General features: G+C 39.4%; 1 protein-coding gene across 1 annotated transcript in view; it reads right to left on the bottom strand.

Moving 5' to 3' along the window:
• Positions 1-23,888, bottom strand: part of MYO1E (myosin IE) — a 158,906-nt gene that overhangs the window by 101,882 nt on the left and 33,136 nt on the right. The window contains exons 6-10 of the mRNA XM_042783283.1: positions 20,816-20,905; positions 13,107-13,238; positions 10,136-10,270; positions 8,489-8,621; positions 844-1,040 (exon numbers count right to left, since the gene is read on the bottom strand). Of these exons, the coding sequence (XP_042639217.1) occupies positions 844-1,040; positions 8,489-8,621; positions 10,136-10,270; positions 13,107-13,238; positions 20,816-20,905 (687 nt within the window). The remainder of the gene's footprint in view (positions 1-843; positions 1,041-8,488; positions 8,622-10,135; positions 10,271-13,106; positions 13,239-20,815; positions 20,906-23,888) is intronic.

Below are 23,888 nucleotides of genomic sequence, written 5' to 3'. Positions count from 1 at the left end.
ATAAACATAATGAGGCAAAAGTGACAATGTCTGAGTTCAATATTAGAATATAAAAACATTGTGATTTCTTCCTTCTTCTCTCTCCTAGGACACTCACTCTGAAGGAAGACAAGTGCTGTGTTATGAAAATATTCAAGCAGTCTTATGGGCAGGCCCAGATAGCAAGGCACTGAGGCCTCCTGCTAACAGCCATATGAGTATGCCATCTTAAAAGTAGAACCACTAACCCTAGTCAAGCCTTGAGATAACTGCAGCTCCCACCAACATTTTGACTGCAACCTGTGAGAGACCACAAGTCAGAAGCATCCAAGCTAAGCCACTCCCAAATACCTGACCCACAGAAACTACTAAGTTTTGAGATAATATGTAATATACTAACAGATAACAAATATGATATTCCTAACACGTTAGGCTTCACACTCAAGAGGTCTCTCCACTTTGCCTAAGGCATTTGACTGCTAACCAGAAGGCTGGCAGTTCAAACCCACCAGCCACTCCTTGGAAGGAAGGTTGCGCAATTCTACTTCTGTAGTGATACTGCCTCGGAAACCCAAGGAGGGGTCGCTATGAGTCAGGGCCAACTCCATGGCACTTAATAACAGTCCTGACTTAATTAAATACTTTGTCTACCAGAAATTATGATCTCATTTGTTTCAGCTAACATATCTTGGAGAGCAATTTCAAAAGTAAAGGATTCAGAGACCCGAGAGTGAGAGGAGAAAAAGTGGAGAAGTAAAGTCATTGGTTAAAAGAAGAACCAAAGCATGAAAACAAACCCTTAGTAGTTGTACTCTTTATAGCTAAAATATGAAGCATCACCAAAGTCTTCTTGTATTTACTTACATCTACCAAGAAATCAAAGACACGGGCATGCAGGGCCTTGGAAAGTGCATCCCTGGTGTAACAGGCCTGCTCCACATTGAGGGTTACATGGATGGACTCCGACTTGCCTCCCCATTTACTATCCATCTGCCGGCTTGTGAGCTTTTCTTTCAATCGGTCCTGGTTTATCCCCAGGAGATATGCAGGAAAAGCCAGAACTATAGAAAATAAAACAAAGTATGTTTATCTTTCAGAACTTTCATGATCCATTTCACAAACATATGAAGTGTGTGTGTGTGAATACATGGGACCATTATTAACATCCCAGAACTTACAATCTAGTGAAGGTTGCTTATCAGCAATTCCACCCATAACCATCCACTTTGTTCCAACTGTGTTTTATTACATGAGTCAATGCCTATGATGATCTAGACTTCTAATAATATAATATAAATCAGTGACTCAAGAAGAAGGATAGTAAACCAATCCCCCTACTGAGATCACAGCTACATGCCTAAAATGGATGTCTCCAAGCTGGTAGTAAGACGGCAGGAAGCAGGAAGGAACTAACTCAAGAAACATTTCTTTGGCTACAAATATTGTTTTCTTCCTCTTTTGGTAGTGTTTTCATAGCATAATAATCAAAGAGTTTCAAACACCTGTTATTACTGAACTAATAATTACAACCAATCATTTATTGTTTACCATGTGTAGGGTTACTAAAGAGAAAGAACATGGTACAACATATTTAAGAACTCTAACACAATCCAGATGAGGCAAAGATAATTTACCAAATAAAGAAGCCTACTAAGAGCTGAATATGTGACACAGAAGAGACAATAAGGTCCTGTAGGATTTAAAAGGGTAAGAGATACCACTTGCGGGGGTGGTCCCACTCGCTGGATATAGGATCTAGGCAGAGCTTAGAAGGATAAATAGGATTTGCACAGACGCAGAGCAAGAAAAAAGGGAAGGTAAGGAGATTGAAATGTGTATGGGTGAGGAGGCAGGAAAGCAGGGAATGTAGTTGGGGTATGGTGCCTACTCCTTTGGCTACAGCTAAAAGTTTGTAGAAGAATAAAGATAGGTTGGATTCCAGTGGGGATCTCTAAATGGCACATTAAGCTATTCATGTTGGAGCTTAAAGAGGGCTATGGATGTTTTCTGGAGGGATGTTATAGTTAGATTCCTTCAGGGGTGACATACGAAGTGAAACAAAGGGGAGCTGTGTTCCTTTGGTATCATGCATACCCATGCAAAAGCATGTGGTAAGGGGGTTTATAGTCTTCAGACAGAAAAACTGGGACTCCATGGCTTAGCAACTTGTTTTAGGTAATGAAATTTGTTGGGGGGGGGGGCTAGTGATATAAATGGAGTTTTCTTGATTTCTGGTCAAATTAATTTGGCATTCAATTCTTGGACACTGAAAAATTGCTCAGATTTTCCCAATATGAACGAAAGATATTTATGGATTGAAATTTCTGAACTTGGATGAGTCTTCTAATACAGATACAGAATTTCTTCTGATACAGAATTTTGCTAAAGACTTTATGATAATGTTCAAAATGCTGAAGCCTCCCAATAAAGGATAATCTGTTTGCATTTCACATATGGTATTAAAATATAACAGGCTGACATTGCTCAGTATATACCTTCTAATGAGATTAAGTCAGTAAACATATGTTGAAAAAGTGTAATGTCAGGACAAGGTATTGATTATCTATGTGAGTACTCCACAAAACTGCTTTGACCAGTGGCAGAGCTTCCTTTCACCAAGGACATGTCAACAAAACAAAACTCAATACATTTGCCAAAGGCCATTTCCTGTGGTCTAGTTTATTATTTAAATACTTAAACTTTTTATTTGTGATTTGGGTGAAATATTTTTACAAAGCAGATTCATTTTACATCCAACGATTCATACACATTTAGTTCTGTGACACTGATCACACTCCCTGTAGTGTAACAGCTCTCCCTGGGATTACCCTTTCCCTGTGTCCTTCTTACCTATGCATTCCTGCCTACATTTCTCCCTGTGCAAATGCTGCCCTTCTGATCTCTGATGGTTGATTGTTCTAAGGAGTGCATCTCACTGGTGTAGGTGTTCAACTTGTAGGCCTGTCTATTATTTGGCTGAGAGTTAAGCCCCAGGATTGAGCTCAATTCCAGGCCTGAAGGGTGACTTGGGGCCATAGGCTTGGAGATTTCACCAGTCAGTATCAGATTAGTAAGCCTGGTCATTTTTATGATTTTGAGTTTTGTTCCACATATTTTTCCCACTCTATTTAGGATCTCCAATTGTGATCCCATTTCTGAGTGGTTGGCATTGGTAGCCAGGAACTGTCTAGCTCTTCTGGTCTTAGGGTCATATAAGCTGATGTTCTCATTGTCCTTTGTCCTTTGGACTGTTTCCATGTGTCTTTGGTTTTCTTTACTCTTCTTTGCTCCAGACCAGGAGAGACCAATAACTACTTCTTAGATGGCTGATAGGAGCTCTGGTAGCATAGTGCCTAAGGTACTTGACTGCTAACCAGAAAGCTGGCAGTTCAAACCCACCAGCCACTCCTTGGAAGAAAGGTTGGGCAATCCTACTTCTGTAGTGATACTGCCTCAGAAACCTAAGGAGGGGTCGCTATGAGTCGGGGCCGACTTGACGGCACATAACAACAACAACAGATGGCTGCTAGCAAGATTTTAGTACCCCAGTAACTACTCACCGAAGTAAGATGTAGAACAGTATTTCTGTATACCATGCTGTGTCAATTGAGCTTCATGTCCCCTGCAATCATGGTCCCCAGCCCACAGGCCCAGTGACTCACACCCTTAAGGTGCTTAGTTGTGGCTAAGAATTTATCCTAACTTTGCCTCCTGTTAGGTTTAAATTGCATATGGGCATTTTTATAGCACATACAAATACATATGTAGGAATATTGTCACCTGTAGTCTAGTTTTAATATTAAATGCATTATGTGTAGGAATTTGGCTGTGTCTTCCTCTCAGGGCACAAGGCAAAGACATCATGTGCATAAATCAGATTGGACACACGCAGGATTGGTGTGAGGATTAGGAGAAAATATATGTAAAGCATTTACCAAGGTATCTAACAAATCAGAGGCTTTCTCTAAGGGGAAGCTATGATGTTGGTTATTATCCCCGTTATCAGGTAGATAACTAGATGCCACTAAACCTCACTTGATGCGGTAGATATAGATACCATCAGTAGTTAGTATACTCATGAGGTTTCTCATTGTTCATGAGAAACCTATAGTAGATGTTGTTATTATGTGCCATCGAGTCGGCCCCGATTCCTAGCGACCCCTCCTTGGGTTTCCGAGGCAGTATCACTACGGAAGTAGGATTGCCCAACCTTCCTTCCGAGGAGTGGCTGGTGGGTTTGAACCGCCAGCCTTCTGGTTAGCAGTCAAACACCTTAGGCACTATGCTACCAGAGCTCCTTAATAGCAGATAGTTGTATAAAATGTATAATTATCTCCAAATTGTCTGTTTTGTAAATATGTGGTTCTCTGAAATCCCTAATCATGCTGAAATGGTGGCATGGAAAAAAATATTTGGGAAAAATGTTCATGTCAATGTCTTTATGATCATGACTGAAGGACTATGATCATAAAACAATTAGGGCTAAGAAGAGAGCCTTTGTGGAGAGACACTAACAGACAGAAGAGGCAGACAAAGGCTCATGGTATACTTCCATCTCTTACATGTCTTGGCTAGAAGAGAATATAACTGAAGGGCTGCAGGCACTCTAAAAACAAGGTATGATTTTATCTAAGAATTAGAGCCACAAGTTTTTGGAAACAGCTAACAGGGATGAAGAGGAAATCCAGTACTTGTTTTGAGAAAAAAAAAACAAAACTCCATGCCATGTTTTTCCAAGTATAAGCTTTTTAGCCTCACATGTTCTCAAGTAGCTGCCCTAGTGCTGAAATCCCAGGGCTTCTCCTATTGACTCCTTCAGGCTGTGAATTTTCATGAGGGCATGTGTGTCAGTGTGAGTGATGAGAGCATCAGTATGATGCTTAGAGGCTGTGGGGAGGTAGAGCAGGAAGGAAGGATTGGCTAATTTAAAAATGCTGATGTACTCTGGCTTATAAAACATGGAAGAACCTGCTAAATGGTAAAGTTTCAGCACATTTTAACAATGAAAGCCAATTTCTATTACTGCTTTCAAGTGTAACACAAAGCTGGATCTCATCTTTCCATTTAAATACAAAGTAGAAAAGATATAGCAAAATAATATTCCACTTTTACAAATTTAAAAGAAATGGAAAAAGTAAATGTGGTTTATCTTTGACATTGAGGTTCTGTGCTTTCTAATCCATAAATAAGAGGAGAAAGAAGGGGCATTCTGAATTCTACAACCCATTGTTATTAGTTTTTTTCCTTCAACAAATTTCTTATGTTTATTTGGTATTTAATTTCTTTCCACCAAGACTTGTTTCCAAAGCTATGCCACCGTACTGTAATTATGATGAAGGTACATAGGCAACTAAGTTGAGGTTTGTTTGGCTTCTCAAGAATATAAAGATTTGGAAAGAATCTTGAGGGGACACTGAGCTTCTGTTAAAGGTGATACAAATATCTGGGAATAGTTAATGGTTATGGCTCAACAACATGACGGACATAATTCATGTCACTGAATTGTACATGTGAAGATTGTAAAAATGGTAAATGTTTTGTTACCTATGTATTTATAGGTACTTATATGGCAGCTCTGCAGGCATAGTGCCTAAGGCATTTGACTGCTAACCAGAAGGCTGGCAGTTCAAACCCATCAGCCACTTCTTGGAAGGAAGGTTGTGCAATCTACTTCTGTAGTGATACTGCCTCAGAAACCCAAAGAAGGGTTGCTACGAGTCGGATCCAACTCAATGGCAGTGATTTTTTTTTTTGGTTTTTTAAATTTATCATGATTAAAAGTGATTAGGCTTATGACACATAAACCAAAAAAAACCCACTGCCATGAGTTGATTCTGACTCATAGCGACCCTATAGGGCACAGTAGAACTGCCCCATAGGGTTTCAGATGCTGTAAATCTCAACAGAAGCAGACTGCCTCATCTTTCTCCTGTGGAGTGGTTCATGAGTTCGAACCACTGGCTTTTTGGTTAGCAGCCAAGTGCTTTAACCACTGCATCTCCTCAAGAAACAGAAACATACACAAATATACATAAAGATTTGAGTAAAGAAATTTCTATAGTTCCATTAGCCTAAGATTAGGTAACAACAAAATTTGTTATTAATGGCTATTTTGCTTTAGTAGGCCTGTGATGGGAATCTTATAATTTTTTTTTTTTTTTTTTTTGTAATAGAATCACTAGAAGAAAGTCTGCTTTCTTCAATTATAAAAGCATGGCTATCATTTCCTTCTAGAAATTTATTCCAAAGATATACTCAAATATAAGAAAAATGAAAACAGACCAAAGCTATTCATTCCAATATTTTTTGTAAGAGCAACAGATCAGAAGCAATCTTCATGCCCATCAACAGATGACTGGTTAAAGAATCAAAGTATAGCCAAGAAATGGAATTACTATGCAACTATAAAAAGGATGATACTCCTTATGAATTGATAGTGAAAAATCCCCAAACTATATTGTTAAGTGAAAAAGCAAGCTGTAAAATACTGTGTAATATGGTGGTGTAGTGGATAAAGCCTTTAGCTGTTAACCAAAAGGCCAGCAGTTCAAATCCACCAACTTCTTTGTGTAAGAAAGATGTGACAGTCTGCTTCCATAAAGATTGACAACTTTGGAAACCCTATAGGGAAGTTCTGCTCTGTCTCTATGAGTTGGAATTGATTTGCTGGCAGTTGTCTGTTTGTTTGTTTGTTTTTTAATTGCACAAAAGTGGGAGAAAGAATGGCTATGTACAGTTGCTTCAGGGCACATACTCCTGGAAGGAAACAGAAGACAATGGGAACCTGGATTGTCTCTGGGAAGGGGAACAAACTGACTGAGAAAGGGCAAAAGGAAGAACTTTGACTGCATACCTATTTTGAACCTTGTTAATGTATAACCACCTGAACAAAAACCAAAATCAATAGAAGGAAATTATTGGGAGGGGAAGCACATTTCTTTCTTTGACCTCTTTGGCTTTAAGTACAGTCTTTTCTGATCTCCATTCCTCCATCTCCTTCAGTCAGAAAATTTTACGATCAGTTGCTATTCCTGGGTCTTACCCAGTTGGCTGAGGAGGCTACTTCCTCCAAGCATCAATGTAAAATGAACCACTTCTTGGCTCAGACTTAGAGGGGATGCTTACAGTTTCAGTGTCATAACTTTGTTCTCAAGCATGAAGAGACAGTAAAGGATTTTAATATCCAAGAAGGCAAAAAAGTGCCATCCACATCCATAGGAATCATCACCAAACCCAAGCAATCAATGCTAAAAGGCAAAGTATTAATGACATAGTAGACACATTTGTGTGTGTTTATTAGATTTAAAGGATAATGTACATAAAAGTCTAGAAACATACTTATTATTACTAGGTCATGTTTTTGGACTTTATGGACAGCTTTTTACTCCACCCCCTTTCCTCTTAAACATAATTCATCTTTCTCTTTATCAGAAAGACATCAGAAGTTAGCAGAACTCCCCTCTTTTATCAGAAATGAAAACAAAAACATAAAAAAGATCCTTATTTGGAATGGAAATATCCCTAGTGCATTGTCAGCAATGAGTGGGATACTATTTATTACTAAACATCTAAATTTATCATCATTGAAGAATGCTGAGAAAGGAAGAACTGCTTTCCTGGGTGGTTAAAGGCTCTGTGAGCTCTGAGATCAGCCTGCAAAGTCATCTGATGTCTAAGAGGCTGTCACATGCCACAGTAACATCTTTCTGTGGGAAAGACTCCAATCTCTTCCTAGAGCATAAAAATGACCATTAAGGTCTTGACGTTCTGACCATATAACAGATGGATCCTGAATACTCCTTATTAAAGGAGATCAGCAGCAGCAGCAAAGCAATAGTCAATGTTTATTTTTTGTCTGTTTTCTAAAATTGAATCTACTCCAACTATAGGGCAGACCGTGAACCTGTGAGCTTTCCACACTTATATTCTATATTTTGCTTTTACAGGCCCCTGGGTGGCACAGTTTGGCTACTAACAGAAAGGCTGGAGGTTCAAACCTCTACAGGGGTACCACAAAGAAAAGTCTGGCAATCTGCTTCTGTAAAAGATTACAGCCAAGAAAACCCCATGGTGCTCTGTTCTCCTCTGTGATAGACATACGATTTGCCATGAGTTAGCATCAACTTGATGCAACAGATGTGGTTTTTGGTTTAGATCATAAAGACCAGTTTTAGAAAAGGTTTCTTATTAGCAGAGCAATCTTTTGAGTTCCTTAGTTATTACTCCAATCTTCATTTAAGACATTACTTTGTTTTTAAACCTAGAGGTGAAATTTTGCCAGATTTCCCCAAGGTTAACACAAATGACATCAATCTATGGTGAGGATGTGGGAGAGATGGTGTAGAGGAAAGGGGCGAATTTGCTCTACACATAAGGACATGTAAAACTCTTCCTCTCTCCCCCAAATACCCTGGTTGATATCAATGCAAAGGAAAATGGTGGGTTACTTCTGACTGGAGCTAACCGACCATTTCCCCTCATTCTACAACCATGTGCCAAAGTTACGCACACTCTTCACTCTCCACCGCCGCGTAATTGCCAACTTCCTTGAAGCTGATGTTTCCCAGGTGGAGCACGCCCGCCACTATCTGCAGCACCAGAGTTTGCTCCTCTGCGAAGATCCCAATCACGTTCATAGCATGCTAGAAGAGAAAAGAATGATCTGGACAAGCTGGCCTCCAGCATTAGAAGCATGTAATATAGAAGCCAAAGCTTAGACGGGAATGTGCAGTTACATGTGACTTAGCTTGTGATGGCAGCTGGAAGCCCCTATAAGACATTATCACTGATCAAGGCACTCTTGCACATTCTTCTCAAGTTTCAAAGTCATGCTGGCAGAGTTATCTCTCTTTAAACAGAGCATGCAATCCTCTCAAGAGTAAGAGCAGGAGGGTTCCAGAAGGGTATTCAGATGGAGCAGCAGTTGTTCACAAAGTCTCTAAGTCTCTCCTCATTCCTTTGTATATTCTGTGGGGAACCCTCCGCCACCAAGGTAGCTTCACCTTCTTTCTCCAGAGACTCTAAGTAGACTTAGAGAGATTTCCCTTAATTGGGAAGGCTGAGAATAGATTGTATTTGCAAAAGGATTCTGGTTAACTACCTCTGGGAAATAAAGCATCATCAAAAAATCTTATTTCTGAGGTTCATAAAGGCCAATAAAAGGAGCTGAAATGTTTGAGTCCTAGATACTCTGTTCCTAAGAGAACTATACTCTAGGACCAGTATGCAGTCCCTTAGGTACATTTTTCTCTCCTAGCACCTTCGACACCACTGAACTCTTGATGCCATCTAATGTCCTGGCACCCAGGGCACAATCTGCCTGGACATCTTATCTCTTTCAAGCACAAATGTCAGCTCCCTTCAAATCGAACCTCCACTGCCCATTCAGGGTCTCCCATCGGTTCTGGATCTGGGAGAAGGAATGGACCTGGTTTGTACCTGACTTAATGTGGTAACATACTTCTTTTAGGCTTAAAGGATGACCAGTCTATCTCCAGAGAGTTCTAGAATGACTCATGAAGTTGTTTTCCCCAGGTTGTGGCCCCTCAACAATCTATCTAAACCAGTTTTACAACTTGTATCATAATAAGCATACAATGTGGGCAGCCTGGGGCAGAAGGCCTTTCCTCTGACCTGCACAGCACAGCAGTGAAGAGAAGGTCCTCAGAAACAGAAAAGACAGGAAGAAGGGGGAGAAAAGGCAAAAGGTGTTCTAAAATTCCCAAACCTGATTAAGACCATAAGAATGGGCTTTGCTTTGGCTTCAAGGAAACAGCTCAACAAATGAGCAGTCTCATCAGCAAACATGTATGCTTAATGTATTACCCATAATAGTTTTGCTTGTTTACCAGAACTCCTGAAGAGGGGTAATGATGAATTAGCTTTTTGAACAAATCTCAAATCATTAAATGGTCCTTAAGCAACTGGGTATACAGTTATTTCAGGATGCTTTAATATGGAGTTGCTGAGTTGGAATCAACTCTACAACAACTCAGTTTTTTGGTTTAATATGTGTTTTAGGATATGGTGTGTTTATAGCAGTATGAGGTGGAAATTTCAAAGCTGCTGTTTGCTTTGTTAAACTTCACTGCCCTTTCTACCTCAGGCAATGCCAGTCAAGAGAGCTGATCTTGCCTGGTCCTGCATCTGCACTTACCAGAGTTTCCTGAAACTCCCGCCTGTCATCAATATCATCTACCTTGTAGGACCCAGAAAGGCTCAGGTAGTAATAATAGTCCATGCTGGTGATGCCAAGGCTGTGTTTCTGCTCTGCAGAGGCACCTTCAATGAGCTGGAGCAAGAGAACATGGGATGGGCATGATATAACCACAATGCATTCCCAAAGTCACCTCCTCATTCCTGCCACGACCAGCCCTGAGTCTAAACAATGAAAACATTCAATCCTGATTTCTAAATTGTGGGTGGCCACAGTCTTTGAAACACAAGAAGCTTCAGAGTATCTGATCTACCTGTAGTGGCCTCAAATTATTCCTGAATACTCTAGTTCTTAAACATGATAAAATCTTAAAATTTGTCCTTGTCCATGAAATTATATTGCTGTACTTGTACCTTATAGAGTGGAAAGCAAGCCAGATTATAATTACTTAGCTCCTGTCCAAATTTCTGATGGCTTTGTAAAGTGAAGTTGGCTTCTTTGTGCTTCTCACTGCAGGGCACACATTAAACAACAGCTGTATGCCCTGACCACTGGTATTCTGACACCTCCAGGTCAACTGACTGTCCTTTGATTTTTGTCCCAGCTCTGACATCTGCCATACACCTGGGCAACACCCTCCGAAAGAGCACCAAACAGTGGTATGCTGGACGGTGTTTAATAATCAACTCTTAGGAAAAATCCCACAAATTTCTATATTTGCAAATTTCAGTGGTGTAAATACTCCCACCATGACCCATTTCAAACTCCCTACAAGATAACATTAAGAGAAGAGGTGGCAAGAGCTGCTCACAGCCCATGTGAGCAAACTCCAATACATCACTGGCTCCAACCCAACAGGTATTTGGGAAAACAGAGCAAAGATGACCTCTTGCCATACTTTTCCATCTTTGCCAAATTCTTCATGGCATCTTGGTTTTCCCTCTCCAAAAACAGGGGACCAGATTTCTATTACTGAGAAATTATAGGTCATCTCATGAAATCAGACTTCCTTAGTTTTCTTCCCTATCTCCTCAAAAATCATTTTGTACAGTCCTCTTCATTTTGTTCCTTCTAGTTTTTGTCTGCTCTGGTAGCATAGTGGCTAAGGCACTTGATTGCTAACCAGAAGGCTGGCGGTTCAAACCCACCAGCCACTCCCCGGAAGGAAGGTTGGGCAATCCTACTTCCGTAGTGATACTGCCTCAGAAACCCAAGGAGGGGTCGCTATGAGTCAGGGCTGACTCGACGGCACATAACAACAACAACAAGTTTTTGTCTGAGGAAGAACGTTCCTCCCCTCTTTTTCAGTCTTCTCTCCAACCACATCACATAGTCCACCTTCCTTTCTCTCTCCTCTCTACACACACGTTGCTCTTTGCCTTCCTTACAAGGTTTTCCCTGAATCTCTGAACTTCTTCAAGCCACAGAATCCACTTCCTCACCATGACTAAGTCACCTGCATTCTAGCTTCTCCTCTCACATTCTGCTGAAATTCTTCTCTTGGCTACTCTCCAGTGGCTAAACAGCCCTTTCTTGGTCCCCATGCCCCTGCCCCTTTCCCCAACAGTTCTAAGAGCTTCATGCTATTGTTCATCATCTTAGCCTTTCCCTGGCTTTGTTGATACTGTGGGGTCCTAGTTCTCTTCCTTCTCCTATGATTTTTCTGTTTTATTGGCTTTTCACTTCCTCATCATTCTATAGATGTCAGTAGTTTCCAAGGTCCGAGGTGGGCATTATTTATCTCTCTTTACTCACTCCCACAAGAGTCTCATCTATATCACAGCTTCAATTAATACTTTTACGTGAATATTGAAACCCATCTTCTTCCTGAGCTCATCACTTTTCCAGTCTCTGTTCTAGAAGTTTCCAAGCTATGGGCACAGGACTCCGAAAGTGGGTGGTGTTTGCATTTATTGAAAGGGGTCCTAGAATACACTTATGCACTTGTGTGTTCAAATAAATAATATATTACTTGTTTTTAAATTTATTTTATGTATATGTTGCTTTGGTTCAAACATTTAAAATCATTATTGAATTCAGAGTAGCTTTTGGTCATTTATGTACATTTTTCATCCATCAGCTATCACTTAAAAGAATTACTTCTCATCATCTAGGATGTCTGTATAGTTGAAAAAACTGAATGTGAGGTACTACTACAGTTTAACTTTCTTATAATTCAGTTATTTTCAAATTAAAAACCAAAAACAGTTGTTGCATCTTTTTTCAAAGAAAATCTAATGTGGATCCCTCATAGATAAAAGGTTAATATATAAACCCAAACATTTTTTAAAAAAATCTGTTTATACTATCATTATGTCTTTTTAAATCATTTAAAACATTTTTTTAAGTAGTTGAATGAAATGATGACTGAAGCCTAGCATATAATTTAAAAGCATCTGCACACTACTCTAGCCCCAAACTTTCCATGGCTTTTCAGGCTCTAAGTTGAAACTTTTCAATCTGGCATTAAAGGTACTAACCATATTTCTAGTCTTTCTTCCAATAATTTACCTTTTAGCAAATTCTATCCTTGCAAACTGTTTGAGATGAAGTTCATTGATCGGCTTTCCAATCTACTGCCGTTGCCTTTGTTAAGTCTGACCTCCCTGACCACACTCCCCTCCACTTATCTATCAAGTACTGTATCTCCCTAAAATCTCTCTAGCCCAATCTCCCCACATGAATTCCCATTAATCACACACTCCCACAGTTGTTTTAAAGTTATGTCAATATTTTCTTAGTTAGTTACATGTTAGGAAATTTTTTTCTTATCACCTCAACTAGAACTTATACTCCCTAAGGGAACAGTCTCACAATTGTTTTGCACACTGACTTGCATGTACTGTAGTAATAAATATTTCTTGGCTTGCTGGATTCGATTATCTAAATCTGACAACTGAGAGAAATTTTTTTTTTTTTAATAAAAATGCAGATAAGGAATAAGGAAGTAAGAAAATACAGAAAGGAAAACCTGGTAAAATATGTGAAAACTCCGTTCTCCAGGGTTCCTCATCACCACCCTGGATTTTTCCAGAAGGAAGTTGGAGATCTTTCCACCATCTGGTTCTCCACCTGGACTGAACTGGATTTCAAAGTATTTTCCCTGTAAAAAAGTTAAGGATTTCCTTCAATAGTTGTTGAGCAAAACCATGATATTGACACAGGCTTTTGATTCAGTATATAATTCAAGGAATTCATTAAAAGGAAATTCATTAAAAAAAAAAAAAGACACATTAAGAATTTTCCCATTTTTGGTCTAGACTTCCTCACCTTTTCCTTTTAGATAACAACCCATGCTCTGTCCAATCACACAGTTCTACACTGAGAGAGAGAAATTATCGTTCTAGCCTGACTAAATAAGGAAAAGCCATATCCTTTGCCCATTCCCTCCCAGTAGGTACTTGATTAATAAAACAGGAAGGTGTAAAGAATGGGGCAGAAGATCTTATAGTGCCCTCGATCTAACAAGAGTGAACTCTGTCAGCCTCTTTCAGAGGAAGCACATTTTCCCTCGGGGAAATATGACTTTGATTAAGAGCAATCAATCTGTTGTACTTCTGGAGCATACAAAATTCTTATCTAGAATAAAAACATTTGGCTCTGAATAAAATTGTTTCCAGTTAGTTTTGGGTGTGGGATTTTTGTTCTTGTTATGATTATCATTACTACCCACTAAACCAAACCTGCTGCCAAGGAGTTAATTTCAATTCCTAGTGACCCTACAGGACAGAGTAGAACTGCCCTATATGGTTTCCAAGGCTGTAAATCTATATGGAAGCAGACCACTTCATCTTTCTCCTGCAGAGCCTCTAGTGGGTTCAAACCACTGAACTTCTAGTTAGCAGCTGAATACTTTAACCACTGCACCACCAGAGCTTCTGCATTATTATTATCCCCCTTTAAATTACAGCTAATATGGAATTGAGGGCAATAAAAACTTATAATTTAGTTGAAAAAGGTATCCAGATTAAGTAAATACATTTTTTTTTCCTCACTAGAATCTAGTGTCTCTCCAAAACCAAAAACCAAACACACTGCCATTGAGTTGATTCCAACTCATAGTGACACCCATTGGGTTTCCAAGTGGTAAATCTTTATACAAATAGATTGCTCCATCTTCCTTCTGTGGAGTGGCTGGTGGGTTTGAACCACCAACCTTCTGGTTAGTAGTTAAATGCCTTAGGCACTATGCCACCAGAGTTCCTTTACAGAAAGACAAGAGGCCCTAAATTGCTAAAACAATGCTAAAAGAACAAATTAGCAGGACTCACACTTCCTGATTTTGAAACATACAATTCATGTACAGTAATCAAAACAGCCTGGTACTGTTATAATAAATGACACATTGATTAATGGAATAAAATTGAGAGTTCAGAAATAAATCCACACATCTATGGTCAACTGGTCAACAGATTGTTAACAAAGGTGCTAAGTTCATTCAATGGCAAGTAAGTCTCTTCAATAAATGGTGCTGGGAAAATTAGATTTCCACATGCAGAAAAGTGAAACAGGATCCTTGCCTCACACCATACATAAAAAAAAATTCAAAATGAATTAAGGAGTTAAATGTGCAAACTAAAACCCTAAAATCTTAGAAGAATAAGCAGAGGCAACATGTCAGGCCTAGCTTTCAACAATAGATTATCTAACATAATAACAAAAGAACAAACAGCAAGAGACAAAGAAATAAATGGAATCTCATAAAAATTAAAAACTTTGCTTCATCAAAAGATTTTACCAAAAAAAGTGAGAAGACTAGCTACCAGCTGGGATAATAGCATTGGAAGACAAGAATCTAATAGCCAAAATACATGTAAAACTTTGACAACAAAAAGGCAAATAACCCAATCATAAAGTGGGCAAAGGACTTTAATAGACATTTTACCAAAGAGGACATTCAATGGCCACCAGACATTTGGAAAGATGCAAATCAAAATCACAAAGAGATACCATTACATTCCCTATAGGATGACTAAGATTAATAATAATAATAAATGTGGACACAGATGTGGGGAAATTGGAACCCTTATCCATTGCTGGTGGGATTGCAAAATACTATGGCCACTGTGGAAAACAGTGTGGTGATATCTCAAAAAACTAAAAGTAGAACTACCATATGACTCAGCAATCTCACTCCTAGGTATATACCCAAAAGACTTGAAAGCAGACACTCAAAAAGAAGCTTGTACACCAATGTTCACTGTAGCACAATTCACAATAATCAAAAGTGGAAAGTACTTTAATGCCCATCAGGAGAGGAATGGATAAACAAAATATGATACATACATACAATGGAATACTACTCAGCCAGCAGAAGAAATGAAGTCTAGCATACATGAAGTCTACATGTATAGTATCCATGCTATAGTATGGATGGGCCTTGAAGACATGCTGAATGAAATAAGGCAATGACCAAAGGACAAGCATTATATGACCTCACTTATATAAAAAGACAACAAAAGGAAATGTAGAGAACAAAGTGGTTACCAGTGGTGGGAGGGCGTTCTGGTTACATAGTGCTGCTCTGACAAGAATATACCACAAATGGAATGGCCTTAACAAACAGGAGTTTATTCTTTTACAGTTTGGAAGCTTTAAATCCAAGTTCAATGTGCCAGGCTCTAGGGGCTGTGTGAAAGCCCCTCAGCCTTGGGCTTCAGCTTTGCCTCTGGCTCCCTGCCCACTGAAGCTAGAGGTATCGCTTCACTCAGCAAGCCACTGGCTGCTGAGGCTAACAAGCCCAAGGTTGACAAAATAAAATGGCACAGTCCCAATGTTAACAAAACACATGGCAGGCCATTAATTCAAGTCCAGTAGTAAGTCCCAAGGTTGGCAGAGCATGACAGGCTGGTCAACAATGACATAGCTACATGCAGGGTCCAAGCATGCCATAAGCTGGAGACTATCCCCAAGGCTTCTCCTTATATACAGGAAGCAGACCACATCCCAAAGGCAGCTACTCAGCTGCTTGTGGTAGATCCCATCATGGAGTTGAATGCCAGTCTCATCATGGGGAATAGCTACCACCAGCTGCCACTCAACCAGGCCCAGCCAAGTTGACATACAAATTTAACTACCACAGAGGGAGAGGGAAAAGAAGGGCTAATGGTGATGGAAAAACTGCATTGATTAAAGGTAGAGTTACATGGCCAATTACTGTAATTACTATCAATAAGCTGTATACCTGTAAAAAGTTTAACTGATAAAAGTTGTATGACAGATATATTTACAACAATGACGAAACAAAAAAGAGTAGCTGTTGAGACTGCTTATGTACAACAAAACACTTCATTTGGTTTTTGTCACTTAGACTTAGTTCCTTGATTTGGAGGCTTAGGGTCATAGTTTCACTGGACATCCTAGTTAATTGGTCTACTAACACATTTAGTGCTTCTGTTCTACTCCTAGTTCATTGCATAGTGCCTGGGGTCTTACAAGCTTGCAAGCGTCCCTCCAAGGCACAACAATTGTTCTCAATTCACCTGGAACAACAAAGGAAGGAAGAGGAGAGTCAGGAATAGAAGGGGGATATGGAATGTGTAGCTAATTGCCTCCATGCATAATTGCCTCCTTTGCCATGAGAGCAGAACTGGATAGTGCCCAGCTGCCATTTCTGAACATTTTGATCAAAGATTCCATTGAAGAATCCAGATAAAAAAAGAGGATAATGCAGAACAGAATTCAAATTCTCATTGACTCTAGACTTTCATGGAGCCCTTTCAGGGTAAAGGAACCCCTGAAAACTACTGGTCTGAGATAACCTTTAAACCTTAAACAAACAATATCCCTTGAAGTGTTTCTTAAAACTGAACAATCACACACTCACTCACTCACTGCCGTCGAGTCAGATCCGACTCACAGCGACCCCTCCTTGGGTTTCCGAGGTGGTACCCCTACAGAAGTAGATTGCCAAGTCTTCCTTCCAAGGAGTGGCTGGTAGGTTTGAACTGCCAGTCTTCTGGTTAGCAGTCAAATGCCTTAGGTACTACGCCACAGCTTAACTAGTAAAAAGTTCTGCCTAAGCATTATACTTTTTAAAGAACTATCTATATGGAACCAAATTGACAACAGCAACTCAAAAGATTTGATAGGAACATTAGGGGGCAGTAAGTTTATATTAACGGGAGAGGAACAACTCAGAAAAAGAGGGTGAGAATGGTTGCACAACTTAAAAAATGTAATCAGTGCCACTAAATTGTTTATGTGAAACTGTTGAATTGGTTTGTTTTCTTATGTATAGTTTTAACAACAAAATAAATAAAATTTAAAGAAAAAAGCACTATATGCTCCTTTTTAAAAGAGAAACCAGCCATAATCTCACTGTGATGCACTTCCACTTCCTCCCACTAAACAATGACTGTAACAGCATCTTTAAACTTCAATTTATATACACTGTTTATTATGTTTTATATAATGTACCCATTTTAAAATGAAAATGGGAGCATATTACATATATTGTTCTATAGCCCATTTCATCCTTCACTTACAAATATACTATGGATAGCTTTTCATGTAAGTTAGGAGCTCTGGTGGCAGAGTGGTTAAAGCATTTGGCTGCTAACCAAAAGGTCAGCAGTTTGAACTCTGTGGGAGAAAGATGAGGCAGTCTGCTTCCATAAAGATTTAAAGGCTTGGAAACCCAGTCACTATGAGTTGGGATCAACTCCATGGCAGTGAGTGTTTTTTTTTTTTTTTTTTTTAATGTAAGTATTTATCAACAGGAAACTAATTCATGTTGGGTAAAAGATAATGAGCATTTTAAATTTTGATAAAAATTGCCAAATTGCTTTCCTGGGAGAATGTGTCAGTCTTTAGGCTAAACCTTTTCCCAGTATTATCAATCTCCTTAATGTTTGCCCATCTTAAGAGACAGAAAGGATAGATTCTGTTAATTTGTACTTCTGTCATTATTATGGAAATGAGTATCTATTGATGCCATCAGCCATTACTTTGTGTGTATAAGTAAATTGCACATCTCATACTTTTCCCCATCTTTCACTAGTTGTTGTCGGCTGCTGTGGAATTGATTCCAACTCCTTTAAACCCCATGTGACAGAGTAGAACCACCCATAGGGTTTTCTAGGCCATAATCTTTATAAAAGCAGATCATCAGGTCTTTTCTCCTGCGGAGTTGCCAGTGGGTTCCAAGCGCCAACCTTTTGATAAACAGCTGATGATTTACCATTGTGCCACCAAACCTCCTTACTTTTCCAGTAGGGTTGTATGACATTTTGTAATAAAAAAAAAAAAAATGCTAGCTTTAAAAATTGATGTATCATCCTTGCCTTGCTAGCATAAAAAATAGTTTATAATGGAAAAATCAAGAAAAATATTGACTTAATTTTTTTTTTACTCTTTCAGAAAGGCAATAAAAGGGGGACCAGTAGCTAGAGAGTTAAATTTGATCAAGTCTTAGCATTTTTACAAGGTAGATTTAGGAAAAAAAGTCAAATATTAACTCACATCTTTCTTCCTATTTCATTACCTAGTAACTTCTTTAGGATAACACAACCTAGGCAACGAGCAGAAAAATATGAGACATGAACACATAAGTGATTAGTTTGGATAATATTAGGCAATTAGGAAAGGGAGGGCAAGTCTAATGGCTGTAACTCACTTAAGGAACTTTAAATGACTGCAAGAGAATTTATTAAGACATCGCCTGGAAATAGATGCTTCCTTCCAAAATAGAGAGTGAAAAAGAAATTGTTTTTCTCTAAAATTATCATTTATTTATTTTACAATAGTCCAGCATCAGCCTCACAGACGGCTCCTTGAATGCTTTAGTGCCAGACATAATCTATGGTTGAGATAAGATGCAAAATCTACACAAATCAAAGCCACTTGGTAAACATTAGTTTCTTTGTAAATGTGGCTTTTTTTCCTAGGAGAATATTCATATTTGTCCTTGCCAGACTTTCAATTTACCCCTTCAGGCATACCCAGACAGAAAAATGTCTAAATGGGTATTCACAATAAATGCATTCAGTTGACATTTTCATTACCTTGGGTAAGTGGGCCAGTTTAAGTGGCAATCTCTGAGGCTAGGTTCAGTCTCTCTTGGACGTTACTATGCTACATGAAATAAATGCACAAAGCTATGATAGGTGGGGGAGGGGTGAATTTTAGATAACTCAGGCAGTTGGCTTACTCTGGCTGATCAAGAGGAGGAAGGTTCCCTCAAAGGGACTGCACCCAGGTGGATGAGAGTCAAAGTGTCCACTCACTTCATTGTTCACAGACCACATTCCAGGTAGCAAAATCATTATTCCTCAGCAACAAGACCTAGGATACCCATCAAGTCTACTCACTTCTTTGTCTGGGAAAGAAGGTCTTTTCTCCATGTCACAAAGTAAAGCCTTCTAGGACTTAAGCTATATATATATATAAATTTTTTTATTGTGATTTGGGTGAAAGTTTACAGAGCAAATTCATTTTCCATGCAACAGTTCATACACATTTTGTTTCAGGATTACAATCCCCATAATGTAACAGCCCTTTTCCCACTTCCTCCCTTTGCACATACTGCCCTTCCCATCTCCCATGGTTCACTGTACTAAGGAGTGTACCTACCTGGTTTAAATAATCACCCTACTGGCCTGTCTATTGTTTGGCTGGAAGCCAGGGCAATGAGTTCAATTCCAGGCTCGAAGGGTGACTAAAGCCACAGTCTTGGGAGTTTCACCAGTCTCTATCAGACCAGTAGACTGGTCTTTATGATTTGGAGTTTTGCTCCACATTTTTCTCCCAATCTATCCAGGATCTCCTACACTGATCCTTTTCTGGGTGGTTGACAGTGGTAGCCAGGTACCATCTAGTTCTTCTGGACTATATATATATATATTTTTATCACTTTTTATTTGCTTTAGTATGGTGTTATGGATTAAATTGTTCCCCCTCCCCCAAAATATGTGTTGAAGTCCTAACTCCAATACCAGTGAATATGACCTTGTTTGAAAATAGCGCTTTTAAAGATGGAGTAGGGTAGGTCCGAATCTAAGTAAATCTACTGCCATTGAGTTGATTCCAACTCATACCCACCCTCATAGGGTTTCCAAACCTATAAATCTTATGGAGGTAGACTGTCTCATTTTTCCCCTGCAAAAGCTGGTGGGTGTGAACTGCCAACCTTCTGGATGCCTTAACCACTGTACCACCAGAGCTCCTAATCCATCTAAATAATATCTTATAAAAGAGGAGAACAGATAGGAAGGGCTAGACACAAAGAGAAGATAGCATCTGAAGACACAAGGAAGGCCAGGAATTGCTGGGAACCACCGGAAGCTAGGAGGCATGGAACAGGTTCTCTCTAAGAGCACTCAGAAGGAATCAACATGACCCTAACTTGGACTTTTACCTTCCCAATAAGTGAGACAATACACTTCTGTTCTGTAAAGCCACAGACTTTGTGGTATTTTGTTACAGCAGCCCTAGGAAACTAAGACATAAGGCAACGCAGATTAAGAACTGTGTTCAAAATTATCTTGTTTGCATCTTGATGCTCATAAATAACTTCAGTCAAAGGGGTAATTGAAATCCATTGTAACATGAAGAAAAGATTGAAAAAGAGGTCCTCTGAGGAAATGTGAAAAGCTCCCATTTCCTTGGGGATACCAACCAAATCAGGAAAATCAACATCATCAATCAGGTAACATTCTGCAAGTCAGGGAAGAAACTCACAAATCGACTGGAGTTGTTGTTCCGGACGGTCTTAGCATTCCCAAAGGCCTCTAGCAGCGGGTTGGACTGCAGGATAATGTCCTTCACATGCTGTGATGGCAAATACACCAGAAGTTAGGGAAGCGAACTCCTACCACACAGTGGAAGTCAAACTTTCCCAGAGGACCTGGTATCTGAATGTGGTAAAAGGTGAGGCCTCAAGTTCATGTGTCTCTGGCAGTTTCTTCTACTGTGCGGATGCCCTAAACCTTTTCAGGTCTCCTAACTGCTTTAGATTGATGCAAGGTTCCCTGGAGCTAACTTGCCTCTAGTAAATCAGTAAATCGGGTTCTATACACAGATCTACAAAAGTTTCTGGACTGGGTTCCAAACTTGTTCCTGTAGTTTCATCCTGCACAACTAAGAGTGCCAGGAATCACAGAGGAAGGAGAGCGAAGGTGGAAGGCTAACTCTTTGCTGTCTTTTAAGGACTCTCTACTATCAGTGCCCCTTCCCAGCTACTCCACTCACCTGTTCCATCCCCACCTCTACCTTCCCCTTTACAAGTGAGAGTCATATGAAAGCTTCCAGAAAATTAAAGTGTTTCTCCTCCCCCAAAAGGTTGTGGAAACACAGTCTTGTGCTTCTCAAACTTTAATGTACATGAGTTACCCGGGATTCTTGTCAAAATACAGGTTCTGATTCAGGAGGTTCGGGGTGGGGCCTGGGAGTCTGAATTTCTAACTAATTCCCCTGCGCTGCTGGTTATGCTTTGAAAGTTCACACTGTCAGCAGCTAGGGTCAATACCAGGTTGTGAAATAATCCCTGGCCTACAAGAGGACAGAAATTTGGTTTTCAAACACCCCACTTCCGGCCAAATTGAAAAGTGTGCAAAACACACCATGGCCATGAGACAGCTTCACAGATAGGATGTGATGTTGGAGAGATCTTCGAACAAATGAGTCATTCCTTGTATTTCTAATTATTCACATGCTATGGTTAAACATGTTCCAGAAATAACAAGTCTTCTGGCTTGGCCTCTTAAGCTACTGACTAATTCCAAGCCAAGACCTCTGTATCATTGTCCTCGTAGGAAAACAGGAAGAGGAAAATCAGCATTCAGCGTCTGTAGTCTGGCTACTAGGTCACAGTGTGTATTGGATAGGACTAGATTAAGGCACTAGCAACTAACTGACTGTATACCAGCCAAAGAGATCCTTCGGCAATCTACTGAAAATTCAGAAGAGAAACTGCCACAAGGAATGAAAACTCGCATTCCATTCTGACCAGGGATTCGTCATTAGTAATGGCACTGAGGGCAAATTCTGGGTGGTCCCTCCACGGGGTCGGTTTCAAAGCTTAGAAATATACTTCCAAGCTGCCTACTTTCCTTTAAAAACTTATAGGTTTATATGAACTTTGCTTTTCTCTGTAAAATTAATTTTGAGTGTGTAGATCTTCATTACTCTTTTATATTGTTTGTTCGCTGGCCAAACATACCAGTACCATTTATAAAAAAACATAGCTTCTCTTATGGAGAAAACAAAAGAAAGGCTCTTTAAAAAAAAAAAAAAAAAATTGTTCCCATCTTTAATTATTGACTTTTTTTACTGAAAACCTTTATCCATATATATATCTATCCATCCATCAATATCTATTTATCAACTAACAATGCTGTTAAATAGATTTTATGTGGCACATAGTTAAGTATGTCAGGGAAAAGAGAAAATGAATTTAGGTAAAGGGACAACCTACCCACAAAACAGCGTCCTGGATTCCTGTCTTCATGTCAACCAACTAAGGTTAGGGTGCAATCATATGACTGGAGCAAAGCAAGTGAACTAAACCACATCACCCTAGTTTCTAGTGCTGTGTACACTGTCCAATATGGTGGCGACAAGCCATATGTGGCTATCAAGCACTGCAATGTGGCTAATCACAAATGATATGTGCTATAAGTAGAAAATAAATACTGAATTTCAAAAGACTTAGACCAAAAAAAGGAGTCCTGTTGGTGTAGTGGCTAAAGCACTCAGCTGCTAACCAAAAGGTTGGTGGTTCAAACCCACCAGGACTCTATGGTAGAAAATACCTAGTGATCAGTGCCCATAAAGATCTCAGCCTAGGATACCTGATGGGGCAGTACTACTCTGTCCTATAGGGTCACTAAGTGGTAACCAACTTGACAACACATAACATCAAAAACAATAATCTTTACAGGAGCAGATTGCCAGGTCTTCCATCAACCCACTGGTGGGTTCAAACCATCAGTTAACAGCTGAGCACTTAATCACTGTGCCACCAGGGCTCCTTAATGTGACTATTAGAAAATTTCAAATTACGTTGTGTGGCTTGCATTGTCTTTCTACTGGACAATGCTGCTCTACAACTTCCTTCCATTCAGAGAAAGAGTTCACTCTGAGAGCCTTATGTGCCATGTAATGAATTCTGGGCTCTGATTTAAGCTTTCTAATCCACAGGACATTATGGAGTTTAATTCATAGATAGAGACATAAAAAAGAGAGTACTAATGTGTCTTTTGAAAGTCTACAGCTGACCACAGGAATAACATTGCTAATTAAATGATTTTGATTAAAAAATGAATTTGATATTGAAATCTATCTTGGTGCATGAGTTCCAACCAAAGAAAAGTGACAGCAGTCTGTGTCAGTAATGAGCACTGGAGTTTGGGCAGCCCCCAATCTCACCATCACACACTGCTTTCTGGGGAGGGGGTTGTTTCTGCAAGAACAATGACAGAGCTATGGACGATACAGCTGTACCTACCTCATTCCTCATATTGCCCTCTTGCATCTGTGGTTTCTCTGTCCATATCCTTCCTTCTCTCTCTCCTTCTCTTAACAATGGTTTGTAGATAAAAAGATATAACTACTATTCGCTTTTTCTTCTTTCTTTTTTATCGTGATTTGGGTGAAAAGTTTACAGAGAACATTCGTTCCCTCCTTTCCTCTAGTCTTCATTCTCTGGATCTTCTAGGTTCCCTAATGTTTCTCCTTCTTTCTTTTCTGTCCCTTTATTTTGGTTTTTTTTTTTTTTTGCTTCCTGTCTTTTTAATGACCTATTGCTTTTTAT

The sequence above is a fragment of the Orycteropus afer genome, unplaced genomic scaffold, assembly GCF_000298275.1.
Source record: "Orycteropus afer afer isolate SDZICR_OR568_19922 unplaced genomic scaffold, OryAfe1.0 scaffold00015, whole genome shotgun sequence".
Classification (NCBI taxonomy): Eukaryota; Metazoa; Chordata; class Mammalia; order Tubulidentata; family Orycteropodidae; genus Orycteropus; species Orycteropus afer.
Note: the sequence above shows the minus strand (reverse complement) of the source record. Positions and strands in the feature narration are given on the sequence as shown.